Source organism: Ornithorhynchus anatinus, chromosome 18, assembly GCF_004115215.2.
Source record: "Ornithorhynchus anatinus isolate Pmale09 chromosome 18, mOrnAna1.pri.v4, whole genome shotgun sequence".
NCBI lineage: Eukaryota > Metazoa > Chordata > Mammalia > Monotremata > Ornithorhynchidae > Ornithorhynchus > Ornithorhynchus anatinus.
In genome coordinates, this window is record NC_041745.1 from 2489609 (window position 1) to 2506870 (window position 17262).

Sequence of the window (17262 nt, forward strand, 5' to 3'; positions counted from 1 at the left end):
CCGCTGTTTCCGCTCGCCCGGGCCTTTTCGGGGGGGGGGCTCGAGCCACCCTAGCGTGAGGGGGGAGGAGGGGCCCGAGGCCCCGGGACGGGCCCCTGCTCTCTCGCCCCCCTCCCGGCACGGAGGGGACCGAAGAAAGCGGAGGGCGGGAGCCAGCGTGTGTCCACCCCCTCAGGGCTGCTGGACAAAAGCCCGGCGATGAAGCGGCTGAGCTCGTTGGACGACAAGATCCCCCCCAAGTCTCCCCGGCCCCGGCGGATCATCTGGCTGTCCCGCAGCCAGTCGGACATCTTCTCGCGCAAGCCGCCCCGCAAGATCAGCGTGCAGGACCCCTACTACACTCCCCAGCGGGGGGCGGGCACCGGCCCCAAGGTGAACCCCTTCAGCGCCCGGGAGGACCTCAAGGGCGGCAAGATCAAGTTCTTCGACCTGCCCAGCAAGTCGGTCATCTCCCTGGTGTTCGATCTAGACGCCCCGGGGCCCAGGGCCTGCCTGGGGAGCGGAAGCCGGCTTCAGCTGCGGCCCCCGCCCGACGGGCTGGAGGCCCCGCCGCTCCGCCGCTGGCGCTCCCTGCCGGGCTCCCCCGAGTTCCTCCGCCAGGAGCCCCCGTCCTTCACGGGGCAGCGGGAGGACCCTCCGCCCGCGGGGGCCGACGGGCGACTCAGGCTGCTCAGCAGCCTCAAGTACGGAGTGATGGCCATCCCGCCCTTCCGGGCCCCCCGCCCCGCCCCGCGCACCCCCGCCGGCTCGCGCCCCGCCTCGCCGGACCAGGAGGCCATGGACTGCTCCGCTCCCATGAGCCCTCGGGAGGAGAACGGCTTCGGGCCCGGCCCCCAGGTGCCCGGGGCCCCAGGCCCGCGGGGAGGCCCGGTCCTCGGGGCCACGGCGGGCAGCGCCGAGGACATGGAGGTGGAAGAGGCGAGACAGAGGGCTCTCGGGCCCGCGGCCCCCGGCCCGCCCCGGCCGCTCGGCCGGGAGCCCGGGGCCGTGGGCGCCCCCCGGGGGGCTGGCCCGGGAGGGGGTCACGGCCCCCCCGGAGGGGACCGGGACGGCTGAGCAGGCGGGACGGTGGCACCGTGAGCTGGGCGTAGTCCAGTGCGGGCGGGGTCCCTGGGGCGTGAGCAGAACAGGGTGGTGGAGGCCCAGAGAAATAGCCCCCTCCCCAGCCTGGGGGTCCAGGGGGCCGGGCAGCTAGCTGGCCTAGGGCTGTGTCCGCAGATCCTCTCCTCTTCCTCTCCCCGATGCCGGCACCCCACTGCCCGCCCCCCTCCTCCGCCCACTTGGGAGAGGGCCACCGGGGCGGGACCTGTGGCCCACCGGGCCCGGCCCCCATTCTTTCCTCTGTCTCCCAGCCGGCAGCGCCGGGTTCACGGCAGGCTCGGGGAGGGCAGGGGGCCGGCTCCGTCGAGACGACGTGTCCGAAACCCGCTCCCCTTTAGCGTGGAGGCCGCCGGGACCCTTGGCCCCCGGGCGGCCCCAGCCTCCTGCCGTTGCCCGGTGGAGCGGACCACGCCGAGCCAGCCCCCTCCCCGCGCGTCGCCGCTCGGGGACCCGGTCCTACCTGGACCCCGAGTCCACCCGGGAGCCTCTCCCCCAACATCAGGGCTTGTTTCACCGAGTGGGGGGAGGCCACCGAGCCACGGGCCCGGACCCAGCACTTCTCGCCAGTAAGACTAAAGACACTTGAATAATTCCCGTTTGCACTTAACTGCTCTTGTCTACGTCACTACATTTCTATGCAAGGGGAGGATGGGGGGGGGGGGGGGGGGCGGGTGTCGAATCTCTGATTTAGTACGTTTAGAGAACTCTGTCAGATGCCGTCTATTTTCGTATTTATGAAGGAGTCTTAATATTTTGCCATCTGTAAATAGCCGAATTATAATCGGGGGGGAGGCGAGGCCGGCGGCGGAGTCGGTCGGCGGACGCGGCCGGTGACTTTTCTGATTCCGTGTATATTTATGAACGTGGAGAGAGAGTAAATCCCGTTGTCCTGCCGACGGACCCCCCCCCCCCCCCCCATGGGGGTAGGAAGGTGAACGCCTCGTTCGGTGGAACTGCAATAAGAAATAACCAAAGATGAGGCCGGTTCGATATTTTCGTAATCCGTGTTTCTCGGTCGATTGTTTTTGTAAAACCTTTCCCCACTTGTTTTCGGATTAAAAAAAGAACAACAGTAACGATCGTAATAAAGTAGCCGGCGCCGGTCAGCGTCATCTCCTGCGGGAGTCGGCTGCCCCCGGGGCGGTCCGGGGTGAGCGGCGGCAGGGAGCCGGATCCCCCGCCGGGGTGGCCCCTCTCCCCGCGGAAAGGCAAGACCCCCGGCGCTCTTACTCTCGCCGCGACCGTCACCGTCCCAAGTGGGAGCGGAGGCCGGGCCCGGCCCGAGGAGGCTCGGGGCGGCGCCGGCCGAAGGGTGGGCCCTGAGGAACGGGAGCCGCTCTGCCCCTGGCTGCTTGTTGGGGGCGGCTGAGAGGGCTGAGGGAAGGGGAGGGGGCCGGGAACGGGGGACCCCGCGGGAGCGGGCGAGGGGCCTCGCGGGCCGCCGTCGGCCCCCGGCGCTGGCCCGGAGCAGTCCCCTGAGCCCGGCCGCTAGCTGCCCCCCCAGGCCAGCTTCATCTTCTGGCTGTGGGCCTTGGAGGAGCGGGAGAAGACGCTCTTGGCCACGGTGAGGGGCATAGCCTTGCCGCTCAAGTACACCTTGTTATGGCAGTCCGGCAGCCAGGGCCCCGAACTGGGCAGGGGCGAGTCCCCCGCCAGGCCGACGTAGGCCAGCACGTAGCCGGTCATGAAGGCGTCGAAGCCGGCCCGGTGGAGCCCGCCCCCCGCCCGCCGGCCCAGCTGGCCGGGGGCCGCCGGCGTGGGCCCCCGGCCCGGCCCGGCGCCCGTCTCCTCCCCGGCAGGCTCGGCCGGGCCCGGCGCCGGCCCCGTCTCCATCTCCTCGTCCCCGTTCGGCCCCTGGCTCGGCCCCACGCCGTTGACCCCCTCCTGCGGTCCCGTCTCGCCGGCGGCAGGGGCGACCCGGGCCCCGTCCTCCCCCGGCCCCTCGCCACAGGTCTGCTTTTGGGGCGGCCCGTCCTCGGCCTCCTCCGGGGCCTCCGCCCCGGCCTGCTCCGCCTCGGCCTCGTCCGCCGTCTCCTTGCGGCGTTTCCCTCCCCGCCGCCGCCTCCGTCGGCGCTTGTCCTCCGCGGCGGCCTCGTCCGCGTCGATGATGAGGTCGACGTCGTGGGAGCGAGGGCACTCCAGCCCGTGGGGGCACCAGCCGTAGGCCTGGGGCGGGGGGCACGGGGAGGAAAGCAAAGGTCAGCGCGCCGGGCGCCGGGGCCAGCCGAGGGGCCGAAAGCAACCCCGGCCTCCCGGGCTGGGGGAGGCGCCTCACCGAGAAAGTCTCGCAGACGGCGGCCGAGGGGCCGGCTCCGGGAGAGTCGGGGCTCGGGGGCTCCGGGGAGCCGCAGCGGCGGTAGTCGAGGTGCGGGCTCATGCTGGCCGGGTACCTGCAGAACTCCAGGGCCACGTGGGGGTCTCGGGCTGCCCGCCGCTTCCCGTTCTCCCGCTCGCTGCGGACGGCGGGGAGGCAAGACCGTGAGGGCGGGAAGTCGGCCAGGGCCAGACTTCCTCCCTCTCTGCTCTCGTCAGCTGCCCTTCCCCGTTCATTCTTCTTCCCTTCCCCGCTGGCTTAGCTGTACCTCGCTCATCTCTCTCCTGCCGTCCTACCCTGACACCCCACATCTGCACCCCGGTTCCCAAACCCCTCTAGTCCCACCTTCTCTAACAAGCCGCCCCCAAATAACCACACCCCCTAGATCGCACCAACCTCTCCCCCACTTAGCATCACACACCCTTCTGCTGGGCTTGGGTATAAAATGAGTTACACCATCCGTTACTTATCCCCGTTATCCTATTTGGAAACACTTCTACGTCCGTCTCCTTCACTGGGGGAAGCTCCCCGTGGGCCCGGAACACGTCTCCTTTTTCAGGGGGATTTTCCCACCTGCTCAGTCCACCGCTTTACAACCCCAGCGGGCGCTCGGACCCTTCGACCAACCCCGCCCGCTTCCCGTCCCCCCAGGCCGCCGCCCGCTCACCATTTGCGGAAGGCGTACTCCAGGTAGGAGGCCACGAAGCGGGCTTGGAACTCGGCGGCGTACTTAGTGTCGTAGACGCCGGCGGGGAACATCTCGGAGAGGTCAGCGGTGAAGGTGGCCAGCGCCTCGGGCAGGTGGGCGTAGAAGCTCTGGTAGAGGAACGCCAGGTCAATGAGCCCGTTGTGCAGGACCAGGGGGCGGCGGGCGCGGATCAGCTCCAGGAACAGCGTCCGCACCGACTGGGTCTGGCTTTCGTCACCCTGGGGGGCGGCGCGGGCGGGGGTCAAAGGACGTCCGGACAACGGGGCGGAAGCCGGGACCGCCCACTTCCCTCTGCCCTGCCCGGACCCTCTGCTCCTCCCGTGAGATCTCGCCTGGACAGGAGAGTCTCGACCCTCATTTCCCCCTCCAGCTGCCGGCCCCCCAAGCGATCGCCTCGCGGAGACCCGGGTTCCCCGGTCTCCGCGACACCCTCCCTCTGGCTGCTTGGAGAATCCGGAGGCCCTGGGAAGGGGAGAGGGGGAGGGACGCCCCCGACCCGGCCCTCGGACCTTGTCGTTGCCCTTGTGGTAGGGAATCCCCTGCGAGTACTGGCGGTTGAAGTCAAAGCCGTGCTGTACCAGGAAGCGCACGGACTGGGGTTCGATCACGTACTCCTCCGCGCACAGCAGGGTCAGGTTGAACACCTGGGCCAGGTAGGTGTGCTCGCCCTGAGGGAGAGAGGGCGTGGGGCAGCGGGGACGGCCCCGTGGAGGTCCCGCTCCCCGGGGGTCCGGCCCCTCCCGCCCTGCCTCCGTCCCACCGGTCCCGGGCGGGGGACCGGGTTACCGACCCCGTACCTTGTCCGGCAGCTGTTTGAAGCAGGCGAGGCCGAGGGAGAGGACGGAGCGGGAGCGGGCGGCCCGGCACACGGCTTTGTAGCGCTCTTCGATGCACCTGGCGGGAGGAGACCAGTGTGTGGTGAACAGGCTCGGCCCACCCCACGGGAGGACCCGGAAACCATCCTGGGGCTCCCGACTCCTCTTCGTCGTCGTCAAGCGCTTGCTGCTGCGTGACCTTGGGCAGGTCACTTCTCTGCGCCTTAGTTACCTCTTCTGCAAAATGGGGATTAAGATTAGGAGTCCCGTGCGGGACACGGACCGTGTCCAGCCCCGTTACCTTTTATCTACCCCAGCCTGGCACACAGTAAGTGCCGAACAGACCGTAGACTCTTTATTGTTGTACTGTACTTTCCAAGCGCTTAGTACAGTGTTCTGCCCACAGTAAGCGCTCAATGAATGTGAATGAATGAAATACTACAAATATTATTACTAAGTGCTTGGGAGAGTACAAAAGCGACCCATTTCCCGCCCACAAGCATCTCGACATCAGGCCGCTTCCTCCTCCCGCCACAAGCAGGCCATTGGTCTTCCCTCGAGCGCTTAGTACAGTGCTTTGCACACGCTAAGCGCTCGGTAATAAGCCACGGAGAAGCAGCGTGGCTAAGTGGAAAGAGCACGGGCTGGCGAGTCAGAGGACATGGGTTCTAATCCCGGCTCTGCCACTTGTCTGACCCTAGGCAAGCCCCTTGACCTCTCTGTGCCTGTTGCCTCATCTGTAAAATGGGGATGAAGACCGTGAGCCCCACGGGGGACAATCTGACTACCCGGTATCTACCCGGGCGCTCAGAACAGTGCTTGGCACACACAGTTATTATAATTATACCAGGATGATTATAAATACGGTGGAATGAATGCGGCCAAGTCAGTTGTGTGAAGGCAGAGGAGGGTTCGGGAGCCACACTCACTGGTTCAGCAAACTCTTCCTCTCCCCAAGCCCGCTCAGCTCCTGTGGGCGAGAGGAGAAGAAATGCGGTCAGGGGTCCGGCCGGCCCCGACGGCCCACCCCCAGCCTTGGGGGAACGGGCCCGGCCCCCCGGCCCTCCCGGGGGGAGCCCGGCCTCCCCTCACCGTGTCCACGGCCACGAAGCTGGCCGTCTTTATGGCCAGGAGGATGGACGGCCACATCTCCTTGAAGTTGTCGCTCTGCACGTCCACCACGGGCACTCGGCAGGTGGGTGGCTCCTCGCTGTCCATGCTGCCGCCTAAGAAGGAGGGGGCAGAGTCGGGCATTTATTCAATCGTACGCAGCGGCGTGGCTCGGTGGAAAGAGCAGGGGCTTGAGAGTCAGAGGGCGTGGATTCTAATCCCGGCTCTGCCACCCGTCTGCTGACAAGTCGCTTCACTGGGCCTCAGTTCCCTCATTTCTAAAACGGGGATAATAATAATAATGTTGGTATTGGTTAAGCGCTTACTATGTGCAGAGCACTGTTCTAAGCGCTGGGGGAGATCAGGGTCTTCAGGCGGTCCCACGTGAGGCTCCCAGTTCATCCCCATTTTCCAGATGAGGTCACTGAGGCCCAGAGGAGTGAAGGGACTGGCCCACGGTCACCCAGCTGCCAAGTGGCAGAGCCGGGATTCAAACCCACGACCTCTGCCTCCCAAGCCCGGGCTCTTTCCATTGAGCCACGCTGCTTCTCATACCATCAGAATGTAATAATAATGTTGGTATTTGTTAAGCGCTTACTAGGTGCAGAGCACTGTTCTAAGCGCTGGGGGAGATCCAGGGTCATCAGGTGGTCCCACGTGAGGCTCCCAGTTATCCCCATTTTCCAGATGCAAATAATAATAATAATGTTGGTATTTGTTAAGCGCTTACTACGTGAAGAGCACTGTTCTAAGCGCTGGGGTAGACACAGGGGAATCAGGTTGTCCCACGTGGGGCTCACAGTCTTCGTCCCCATTTTCCAGATGAGGTCACTGAGGCCCAGAGGAGTGAAGTGACTGGCCCACAGTCACCCAGCTGCCAAGTGGCAGAGCCGGGATTGGAACCCACGACCTCTGACTCCCAAGCCCGGGCTCTTGCCATTGAGCCACGCTGCTTCTCATACCATCATAAGGTAATAATAATGTTGGTATTTGTTAAGCGCTTACTACGTGCCGAGCACTGTTCTAAGCGCTGGGGGAGATCCAGGGTCATCGGGGGGTCCCACGTGGGGCTCCCAGTTCATCCCCATTTTCCAGATGAGGTCACTGAGGCCCAGAGGAGTGAAGGGACTGGCCCACGGTCACCCAGCTGCCAAGTGGCAGAGGCGGGATTCGAACCCACGCCCTCGGCCTCCCAAGCCCGGGCTCTTTCCACCGAGCCGCGCCGCCACCTCCCGCCGAGCCCCGGCCCGCCAGACTACAATCCCCAGCATGCCGCGCGCCCGCCGCGCCGCCGCCGCCCCCCAGCCCGGGCCGCGGGGCAGGCCGGGAGTTGTAGTCCGCCGCCGTCCCCGAGGCGCGACGCCCCCCTCCGCCGGCAGGCGGAGCCCCTTCCCTCGCAGAGAGTCACTCACAGTCGGCGGGCTCGGGAGCGGCGGAGGCGGCCTCGTGGCTGCCCGCCGCCATGAAGCCTCCCGGCGGGAGGGGGCGGCCCGCGGACGCAGCTGCCCGCGGAGCTGCCTGCTCCCCCTTCGCCGATGGCCGGAGGGGGGGGCGGGGCGGAGGCCCCCGCCGCGGGAGCCGCCCCCAGCCAGGAGCCCGGCGGCGCGCGGCGCCCGCCGATTGGCCGCCGCCCGCCGGGAGGCCCCGCCCCTTCCGCGCGCGAGCCTCGTCCCCATTGGCCAGGGGGCCGCCCCGCCCTCTCCGGGGGGGGAGGGGCCGAGCGGACGGCGCGAGAGCGGGAGGCGCGTGACGCGGCGCGAGGTAACGAGGGCCTCGTGCCTGGGGCGCCCCCTCCCCCCCCTTTTCCCAGCACACCCTGCGCGGGCTCCCGGCATCCTTTGCCGCCCTTGGCCTCTTGACCAGAGCGGGAGGCCTGAGGCCGGGCCCGCCTTGGTAGCGCCATTTTCCCCCCTCGACGGCCTCCACCTGCCCCCAGCCTTATCCCTAGTAACGGTGGTGTTTCTTAAGCGCTTACTCTGTGCTGAGCACTGTGCTAAGCGCTGGGGAGATCCTGGGTCGTGATGATGTTGGTATTCGTTAAGCGCTTAACGCTGTGCCAAGCCCTGTTCCAAGCGCTGGACACAGGGGAATCAGGTGGTCCCACGTGGGGCTCACAGTCTTAATCCCCATTTGACAGATGAGGTCACTGAGGCCCCGAGAAGTGAAGTGACTTGCCCAAAGTCACCCAGCTGACAAGGGGCCGAGCTGGGATTCGAACCCATGACCTCTGACTCATTCATTCATTCAATAGTATTTATTGAGCGCTTACTATGTGCAGAGCACTGTACTAAGCGCTTGGGATGAACAAGTCGGCAACAGATAGAGACGGTCCCTGCCGTCTGACGGGCTTACGGTCTAATCGGGGGAGACGGACAGACGAGAACAATGGCGATAAACAGAGTCGAGGGGAAGAACATCTCGTAAAAACCGATGGCAACTAAATAGAATCGAGGCGATGTACAATTCATTAACAAAATAAATAGGGTAACGAAAATATATACAGTTGAGCGGACGAGTACAGTGCTGTGGGGATGGGAAGGGAGAGGTGGAGGAGCAGAGGGAAAAGGGGAGCCCGTGCTCTTTCCACGGAGCCACGCTGCTTCTCTTGTCCCCCCCGAGACTCCCAGTCTTCATCCCCATCTTACAGATGAGGTCACCGAGGCACCGAGAATAATAATGATGTTGGTACTTTTTAAGTGCTTTCTCTGTGCTGAGCACTGTTCTAAGCGCTGGGGAGATGCAAGGGCATCAGGTTGTCCCCCCCCTGAGACTCCCAGTCTTCATCCCCATTTAGAGAAGCAGCGTGGCTCAGTGGAAAGAGCCCGGGCTTTGGAGTCAGGGGTCATGAGTTCGAATCCCAGCTCCGCCACTTGTCAGCTGTGTGACTGTGGGCAAGTCACTTCACTTCTCTGGGCCTCAGTTACCTCATCTGTAAAATGGGGATTAACTGTGAGCCTCACGTGGGACAACCTGATTACCCTGTATCTCCCCCAGCGCTTAGAACAGTGCTCGGCACATAGTAAGCGCTTAACAAATACCAACATTATTTATTTATAAGTGTGTGAGCCCCACGTGGGACAACATGATGACCCTGTATCTCCCCCAGCACTTAGAACAGTGCTCGGCACATAGTAAGCACTTAACAAATACCACCATTATTATTATTATCAGGTTGTCCCCCCTGAGGCTCCCAGTCTTCATCCCCATTTTCCAGATGAGGTCACTGAGGCACCGAGAATAATAATGATGTTGGTACTTTTTAAGCGCTTACTCTGTGCTGAGCACTGTTCTAAGCGCTGGGGAGATACAGGGTCATCAGCTTGCCCCCCTGAGGCTCCCAGTCTTTATCCCCCATTTGACAGATGAGGACACTGAGGCACCAAGAATAATAATATTGTTGGTACTTTTTAAGCGCTTACTCTGTGCTGAGCACTCTTCTAAGCGCTGGGGAGATACAAGGTCATCAGGTTGTCCCACGTGAGGCTCACAGTCTTCATCCCCATTTTACAGATGAGGGAACTGGGGCACAGAGAAGTGAAGTGACTTGCCCACTTAATGCCAGGTGACCAAACTGCCGCTGCTCACGCCCCTGCTTTCCTAACAGAATTTCCCACTGTGGTGGTAGGAAGCAGGTCAGCCGCAACCCTGGGGCTGGGGTGGTGAATTCTCTTTTTTAAAAAATGCATTTATTAAGCTCCTATTATATGCTAAGCACTGGGGAATACACAAGATAATGGGGTTGGGCACAATCCCTGTCCCAGATGGGGCTCACGGTCTTAATCCCCATTTTTCAGAAGAGGAAACTGAGGCACAGAGAAGTGATTTGCCCAAGGTCACACAGGAGACAAGTGGCGGGGCCCAGGCTCTGTCCGAGAGGTCACTGGCTTCTCACTCCCTAAGTTGGACTGTGCCCAACCCGATTTCCCTGTATCCTCCCCAGCACTTAGTCCAAGTGCTTGGCATATAGTAAGTTCATTCAATTGTATTTATTGAGCGTTGTGTGCAGAGCACTGTATTAAGCGCTTGGAAAGTATAATTCGGCAACAGATAGAGACAATCCCCGCCCAACAACGGGCTCGATTACTGGTATTGTTGTCATTATTATTATTGCAGCCTGACATGGGCCCTGGGCGTGGAGAGGCAGTGGGAGATCTATCTCCTGACCATAGTCTCAGGTGACCGGACCATCGTGGCCGTTCTCCTGACCATAGTCTCAGGTGACCGGACCATCGTGGCCGTTAAGCAGGGGGAAGAGGAAGCCCCGGGAACCGCTTTTGAGGTGTCCTGAGTGACCCGCCCTGGTGGGGTGGAGACTGGAGCTGCTCAGGGTCCTCCGGGGCCGAGGCCCTCGGGGCCTAGTCGGTGCTCTGGATTCCAGGTTGGCAATGAAGAAGAAGCGGGCAGCGGTGCCAAGCGAGCGGAAGCCGCCGGCGAGAAGGAGGACATCCCCCAGGAGCGACAAACCCAAAACCTCCACCCTGCCAGGTGAGCGGGGGGCCCTTCCGCTTGAGCCCCAAAGGTCCAGTTGATCCCCCGCATCCGGATCCCGGCCGCCCGATCCTCCGCGTTGAGCCCTAGTTTTGTTTTGTTTTTTAAACCAGGGGCGGAGGTGACCGCTGAGGCAGCTCCTGCCCGCTCGGGCCTCGATGGGGCCGCGGTCTCGGCTGTCAGCAAGGGTGCGGGGGCGCGGCCCGCCGGGTCGGTGCCCCCGGCTCCGTTCTGCCCGAGCCACCTGTTCGATGACATGGCCGAGGTTGGGGCCTTCCGGTCCCGCCTCCTGACGTGGTACGATCGAGCCAAGCGGGACCTGCCGTGGAGGAGAAGGGTACGGCGGGGCAAGGGTTGGCGAGGTCGGGGGGCAGGCGGGGACGGGGAGGAGAGGGTTTGGGGCCACCGGAGGCCCAGAGTTTTCCCACTGATGGCTCAAGGTGGCCTCTGATGCTTAACGAGGATCCTGGGGCTTCCTTTCATGCGCTGGGTGGGCTGGGGGCTGAGCCCCGGCTCCCCCAGTCTCGTCCCTGACTCTCCCTCCCGGTGACTCTGTTGGAAGGCAGCAAGTGAGCCAGACCCGGACCGGAGAGCGTATGCAGGTGAGAGCGCAGAGCAGGGAGCCGACCAGATGCTCCAGGGACACCCCAAGAGGCAGGATCAGCCCTGCCAATCATCCGTGCCTTGGGCCGGTGGGCCGGGGGCTCCCCGGGGTTGGGCTGTGGGGATCGGGGGCGCAAGCGGGTGCACGTGGAAATCCAGAAATCCTGATGGCGGTCTGGACTCCAACAGTGTGGGTGTCGGAGATCATGCTGCAGCAGACGCAAGTGGCAACCGTGATCGATTACTACAACCGCTGGATGCAGGCGAGTCCCCTGGCTCCTGAGGGATGGGGAGGATCCCCGTCCGCCCCCGACTTTGGGAAGGGCGGCCGCACACGCCGATGAGGGCCGGGCCTCGGCCTGCCCCAAAACATGGGGGTGAGCCCTTCTGGAGAGGTAGAGGATGGGGAAAGAGAGTGGGCCCGCGCGGAGAGGAGTCACATGCCCAAGAGGTTGATGGCAGTGATACCTGCCAGTCCCCCTGACATAGAGAAGCCGGAACCAGGCCTTTGGGATGGCCCACTCCGGCCTCCCGGACACCAGACCCCTCTGTTCTGTGGTCCTGACCTTAGTGGTTCACCCCGTTCTGAGTGGAAAATCGCGTTCCCCCCTACCCCCGCTGGGTCAGTAACCCTCACTTGCTCCCTTTCTTCATCGCCCCCTCCCAGCCCCACGGCACTTACATCCATATCCGTAATGTATTTATTTCATGTAAGCTCACCGCAGGCAGGGAATGTGTCTGTTTCTTGTTACTTTGTCCTCTCCCAAGCGCTCCGTATTGTGCTCTGCAAGCAGTAGGCGCTCAAAAAATACGATTGACTGACCTTTGTTCTTGTCCATCCTGGAGCTACAGAAGTGGCCAACGCTGCCAGAGCTGGCCGGCGCATCCCTGGAGGTGAGAGCCGTTTCTGGGAAGAGGGGCCGGGCGGCCCTTCGGGGTCTCGCTCCCTGTCCCGCTCCCTCTGACTCCCGTCTGCTCCCAGGAGGTGAACCAGATGTGGGCCGGGCTCGGTTACTACTCCAGGGGCCGGCGGCTGCAGGAGGGAGCCCACAAGGTAAGGGGTTCGGCGGTTCGGGGGTGGAGGATTCTTGCCTGCTCGTCTCTAATCCCGAAGCCCTTGTCTGCTCTGTGACCTTGGGCAAGTCACTTCATTCCAAGTGCTTAGTACAGTGCTCTGCACATAGTAAGCGTTCAATAAATAGTATTGAATAAATGAATTTCTTGGTGCCTCAGTGACCTCATCTGTAAAATGAGGATTAAGAATGTGAGCCCCATGTGGGACGGGGCCTGGGTCCAACCTGATTAGCTTGTATCTACCCCAGGGCCTAGAACAGTCCTTGACACATAGTGAGCGCTTAACAAATACCGTCCTCATTAGTAGACGGAGTGCAGCCCTCGGGGTGGGATTCAGCTTGCCCACCATCACTCCTACAGGGTCTCGCCCTCCCTCCTCTCTGCCCCTCCCTGGCTGGGCCTCTTTGTTTTTCCCTGGACATTCCCGCCGAGTGAGCCGGAAGGTACCGACAAGCTCAGGGCCAAAGTGTCAGAGGTTCGCCCGTGCACATCGGGGGCAGAGAGGAGAACAGAATCCTTTCCCTGCATCCGAGACCCTCGTCGTCCCCCTGGCAGGTTGTGTAGTTAGGTGACACCCACTTCCCCACCAGGACTTCTCGCCCACGTCCCGCCTCCGGCCTGGAACCTCTTCCCTCTTCATATCCGACGGACGATTATCTTCCCACCTCCAAAGCCTTATTGAAGGTCCATCTCCTCCAAGAGACCGTCCCCGACTAAGCCCTCCTTTCCTCTTCTCCCACACCCTTCTGCGTGGCCCTGACTTGCTCCTTGTATTCACGTGCCCCCCACCCCGGCCCCGCCAGCACTTACGTTAATATCCGTCTCCCCCCAAAGCGTGAGCTCGTTGTGGGCCGGTAATGTGGCTACCAACTCCGTTACGTCGTTACGCCAGACTCGCACGTAGTCCAGTGCGGTCAGCGCCCGATAAATACGATCGATCACGGGGTCCCCATCTGCCCCAGACTACATCTCTGGTTCTGCCCGTTGTAGGTGATGGTGGAATTGGGGGGCCACGTACCACGCACAGCAGAGGAGCTGCGGAAGCTGCTGCCAGGAGTTGGGAAGTACACAGCCGGTGCTATTGCTTCCATTGCCTTTGGCCAGGTGAATGGGCCCTCGCCTTCTCCTCCCCTCCCCCGTCTCTCTCCCCGACCTTCCAGCGCTTACACGTTGATTCGATTGTACCATTACGTATTTTGGGTCTTCACTACTTCTAAGAACTTTAATGTCCATCTCCCCCATTCAACTGTAAGCTCCTTGTGGGCAGGAATGTGTCACTTCTTTGTTTTGAGCTTCTCAAGTGCCTAGCACAGTGCGTTGCCCCGGTGAGCACTCGGTAAATTCTCTTCCCAGGAGAGAAAGGGGAGGCGAGGGCGAGGGCGAGCCCCTCAAATGACAGCCCTCCTGCTATCCCCATCTTGGGATCTTTGAAGCCTTTCAGCTCGGAGAGCTGGGCTCTCCCCGCTCCCTTCCCTCTGCCTGTCCCAAGGAGTCTCTGCTGATAGGGGACTCGCGGGATCGGTGCCCACTCTCCTGAGGGGGAGGGGGGTATGGCCCCCATTGTTGTTTCCAATTGGGGCTGAAATGACCTGAAGTGAGACTTCGTGGCCCACCAGCTCTTGGAATCCTGCCCTCTCCCAGTCCCCACTAATCCCCACCCCTGCCTAAAATCTCCATCCCCACGTCACCCTGTGCCGGAATGGAAAGCTGGCACCAATTCCTTTGGGGGGGACTTGTCCGTGCCAGGTGACCAGCGTGGTGGATGGGAACGTGATTCGAGTCCTGTGTCGTCTCCGGGGCATCGGAGCTGACCCTAGCAGCCCCGTCGTCTCCCAGCAGCTCTGGTAGGGGATGTTGGGAAGGGTGGGGGTCTTTAGGGGATACTGGTGGGGAAAAGCAGGCACCGCCTGGGGCAACCGTGGCTAGCAGCTGTGGCTCCCGGCGGGGGAGGGGCCGGCGGAGTTGGAGCCAGGATTGCCCTGGGCTCCTCAGCAGCCGATCCCCACCATCTCTCCAAGACGGCACCCTCGGGCGACGGGGGCGGGAGGGAGGGGGCTCTGATCCCAGGGAACCGGTGCCACCAGGAGCCTGGCGCAGCGGCTAGTGGACCCTCAGCGGCCGGGGGACTTCAACCAGGCGAGCATGGAGCTGGGAGCCATCGTGTGTACGCCCCGGGCCCCTCTCTGCTCGGAGTGCCCCGTGCGAGAACTGTGCTGGGCGCGGCAGAAGGTGAGCACTCCCGGGGAGGGAGGGGAGACCAGCGAGTCCGTTTCCCTGGGCATCCAGGGTTGCCGCTGGGGAGGGGGCGACCTGGCTGGGAGAGCCCCTTCCCTGATGGCGGGCCACCCTCCCTGGCAGGTGGAGCGGGACCAGGCATTGGCCTCCCAGAGGCTGTTGAGCAGCAGGAGTCTGAGGGCGAGCCGTGACATTGAAGACTGTGGTAAGGACCAGGCGGGCATAGGCTGGCATCCCTCTCCTCCAGAGACCGGTACGATTAGTGGACACGGTCTTTGCCCTCGTGGAGCTTTATGCCTCCATACCTTACCCCTGGCCTTATGGCCCGCAGGAAATCAGTGGGCACGTTGGGCACCAGTGATTCCAGGCAGGTCAGGGGCAGCCACTTAGGATGCCCAGAGGAAGCAGTGAGCTTTAGTTGGTCTGGCTCAGCCCAGTGGTCACCCAAGAGGTCCACAAGCCTGGCCAAGAGGGAACTCATTCACCCTGGGACCCTTCCTGGGCCCCAGCTGAGATACGCCAAGAGGAGCAGCATGGCTCAGTGGCTAGAGCGCGGGCTTGGGAGCCAGAAGGACCCGGGTTCTAAATCCCGGCTCTGCCACACGTCTGCGGGGTGACCTTGGGTGAGTCACTTCACTTCTCTGGGCCTCCATTCCCTCATCTGTAAAAGGGGGATTAAGACTGTGAGCCCCATGTGGGACAGGGACTGTGTCAAACCTGATTAACTTGCATCTCCCCTAGCGCTCAGAACAGCCCTTGGCACACGGGAAAGGCTTAACGAGTACCGTAGTGATTATTATGCCACAGGAGGCAGCAGCAGCCTCGGGCGTCGTGGGTGTGGAGAGACCTTGTTTCGGGGCCAAGGTCTGGGAGGAAAGCCGACTTGAAGTCTGGCTGACATCCGGGAATACCTGAGGGAGGAGGGAGATACGGCACCACCCTGGGGCCTCAGCAGGGTGGGGAACGGGGGTTTCCATTCCCAGCCGGTGCGGCGGGGCAGTGTCCGCTCTGCCTGCCGCCCACGGAGCCCTGGAACCGGGAGCTGGGCGTGACCAACCTCCCCCTGAAGCCGCGCCGGCGCCCGCCCCGGGTAGAGAGGGCGGCCACCTGCGTCCTGGAGCAGCAGCAGGCGGGCCCGGGGGGCAACCGCTTCCTCCTGGTGCAGAGACCCAGTTCAGGTACCAGCTGGCGGCATGGAGGGGGCCCCGAGGAGAGGGAGCCCGGGGAAAGACGCTTGGGCAGGGTGGACGGGGAGAGCTGGAGCCCCTCAGGCGGGGGCACGGATGCATCAGACCCCTTGAAACTCGAGGGATCGGTGGGGGGGTGGTCGAGGAGCCCCTGCCAGGCACTAACGGTCATTTCTCCCCCACCGCGGGCAGGCCTGCTGGCCGGGTTCTGGGAGTTCCCCTGTGTGCCCACGGGGCCCTCGGAGCAGAAGCGGCGCCAGGCTCTGCTCGAAGCGCTGCGGGCCCGGACGGGAGGCCCCGTGCCAGCCGCGGGCCTGAAGCGCCTTGGAGAGGTTGGTGGGACGGGGCGGGCGGGACTCGGGTTTGGAGCCACAGCCCCCCGTCTCGCGGCCTCCCCAACCCCAGGCGTTGGCTTCCCGCAGGTGGTCCACGTCTTCTCCCACATCCAGCTGACGTACGAGGTGTACGGCCTGGCCCTGGAGAGGCAGCCCCGGGGGCCAGCCCCGCCGGGCGCCCGCTGGCTCACCCGGGCCGACTTGCAGGGAGCGGCCGTGTCAACCGCCATGAAGAAGGTACCGGGGTTTGGGGGGAGATGAGTCGGGAGGAAGTGGATTCCCCATAAAGAACCGCAGAGGAGGACGGTGAGCTGCGGGCCCCTCCTCACCTCTTCCCTCTCCCTCCTCGGCCAGGTGTTCCGGATGTACGAGGGACGGCAGCCTGGTGGCAAGGGGGTAAGTCACTGGGCCGCTGTGGGCGAGGCCGGCCTCCCTCTCCCCGGCGGGACCGCCCCGTTTTCACTGGCCCCGGCCATCCTGGGAGCCGCCGGGACCCCATCTACCTCGCCTACGGCACCCCCAAACCGGCTGGTTTCAGCTGGGCACAGTTCCCGTGTCCAGTCGCACCCTCCTGCCGCCCCCCCAACACCGCCACCCCCTGTGCCTCTCCACAGGGCTCCAAGCGGCTCCCACGGACTCCCCACCGGCAGCTCGCCCTCGATGCCTTTCTCCAGCCGCGCCCCGCCTCCTGACCGGGCGCTGCCTCGAGTTTTGACTCCGGGACCAGGTGGACCAGGCTGGCCCGAGGGCCCGGCAGTGAGAGCCCCGCCCCGCCCCATCCTCCCCGCGTCCTCCTTCCTCTGCAGCTCTGGCCTCTCGTCTTATCGTTTTCTATAATAAAGCGTAAAAGCGTTTCTTAATGATCGCCCCCTTTGCCATCCTCTCAGGGGAAACGCCATCTTAGGAAGGGGGAGCAGACCTGGAACCGGTTTCCGTAGCATCGGTCGCTCCTTCCTCCTCACTCCCCGGCTTAAATGCCACTTCCTCCCCTGGACTCACCCTCGTCGGGGATCGTTCAGGCCACAGAGCTTGGCCTCGCTGGGCTTCTTGTCTTCTCAGCTCGCAGACCAGGCTCTTGCCGGCCCGGAGGCACCCGACTCTTCTTTCTCTCCCCGCTACCACCGGGGTTAAGTAGTCGGTGGGGCTGGCAACCAGTCCCCGGTAGCCCGGAGCTGGTTTCTGAGGCCGGGGTGGTCCCTGAAGTGAGCAAAGTGGGGAGAAAGAGCCGGAGGCTTCCGAGGGCCAGAGCTGCAGGGCATCTAGCCGGAGATAACCCAGTAGTCCCGGGACT

The 17262-nt window shown here is 63.5% G+C and overlaps 3 protein-coding genes across 6 annotated transcripts in view; 2 read left to right on the plus strand and 1 right to left on the minus strand.

Moving 5' to 3' along the window:
• The window catches only part of TESK2 (testis associated actin remodelling kinase 2), a 67561-nt gene extending 65384 nt beyond the window's left edge, over nucleotides 1-2177 (plus strand). For all 3 annotated transcript variants that reach the window (XM_029083202.1, XM_029083200.2, XM_029083201.1), the window contains one exon: nucleotides 176-2177. In XM_029083202.1, the coding sequence (XP_028939035.1) occupies nucleotides 176-1056 (881 nt within the window). In that variant the 3' untranslated portion in view covers nucleotides 1057-2177. The remainder of the gene's footprint in view (nucleotides 1-175) is intronic.
• TOE1 (target of EGR1, exonuclease) lies at nucleotides 2087-7607 on the minus strand. Its single transcript, XM_029083203.2, has 8 exons — nucleotides 7462-7607; nucleotides 6032-6165; nucleotides 5869-5909; nucleotides 4922-5018; nucleotides 4634-4792; nucleotides 4083-4342; nucleotides 3377-3554; nucleotides 2087-3267 (listed from the first exon to the last, which is right to left on the minus strand). The coding sequence occupies exons 1-8, from the start codon at nucleotides 7511-7513 to the stop codon at nucleotides 2590-2592; spliced, it is 1599 nt and encodes a 532-aa protein (XP_028939036.1). The 5' UTR covers nucleotides 7514-7607; the 3' UTR covers nucleotides 2087-2589.
• A 149-nt stretch (nucleotides 7608-7756) lies between these two features.
• MUTYH (mutY DNA glycosylase) lies at nucleotides 7757-16831 on the plus strand. Of its 2 annotated transcripts, XM_029083204.2 has the most exons (16): nucleotides 7757-7810; nucleotides 10428-10534; nucleotides 10651-10874; nucleotides 11100-11139; nucleotides 11330-11403; nucleotides 11993-12034; nucleotides 12123-12194; nucleotides 13205-13318; nucleotides 13961-14058; nucleotides 14299-14443; nucleotides 14573-14654; nucleotides 15433-15627; nucleotides 15829-15968; nucleotides 16059-16208; nucleotides 16326-16367; nucleotides 16586-16831. In XM_029083204.2, the coding sequence occupies exons 2-16, from the start codon at nucleotides 10435-10437 to the stop codon at nucleotides 16661-16663; spliced, it is 1596 nt and encodes a 531-aa protein (XP_028939037.1). In that variant the 5' UTR covers nucleotides 7757-7810; nucleotides 10428-10434; the 3' UTR covers nucleotides 16664-16831. The 2 variants fall into 2 exon arrangements, with proteins under 2 accessions (XP_028939037.1, XP_028939040.1); XM_029083207.1 differs by lacking the exons at nucleotides 7757-7810; nucleotides 10428-10534 and having other exon boundaries at nucleotides 10784-10874; nucleotides 11104-11139.
• The last annotated feature ends 431 nt before the right edge of the window (nucleotides 16832-17262 follow it).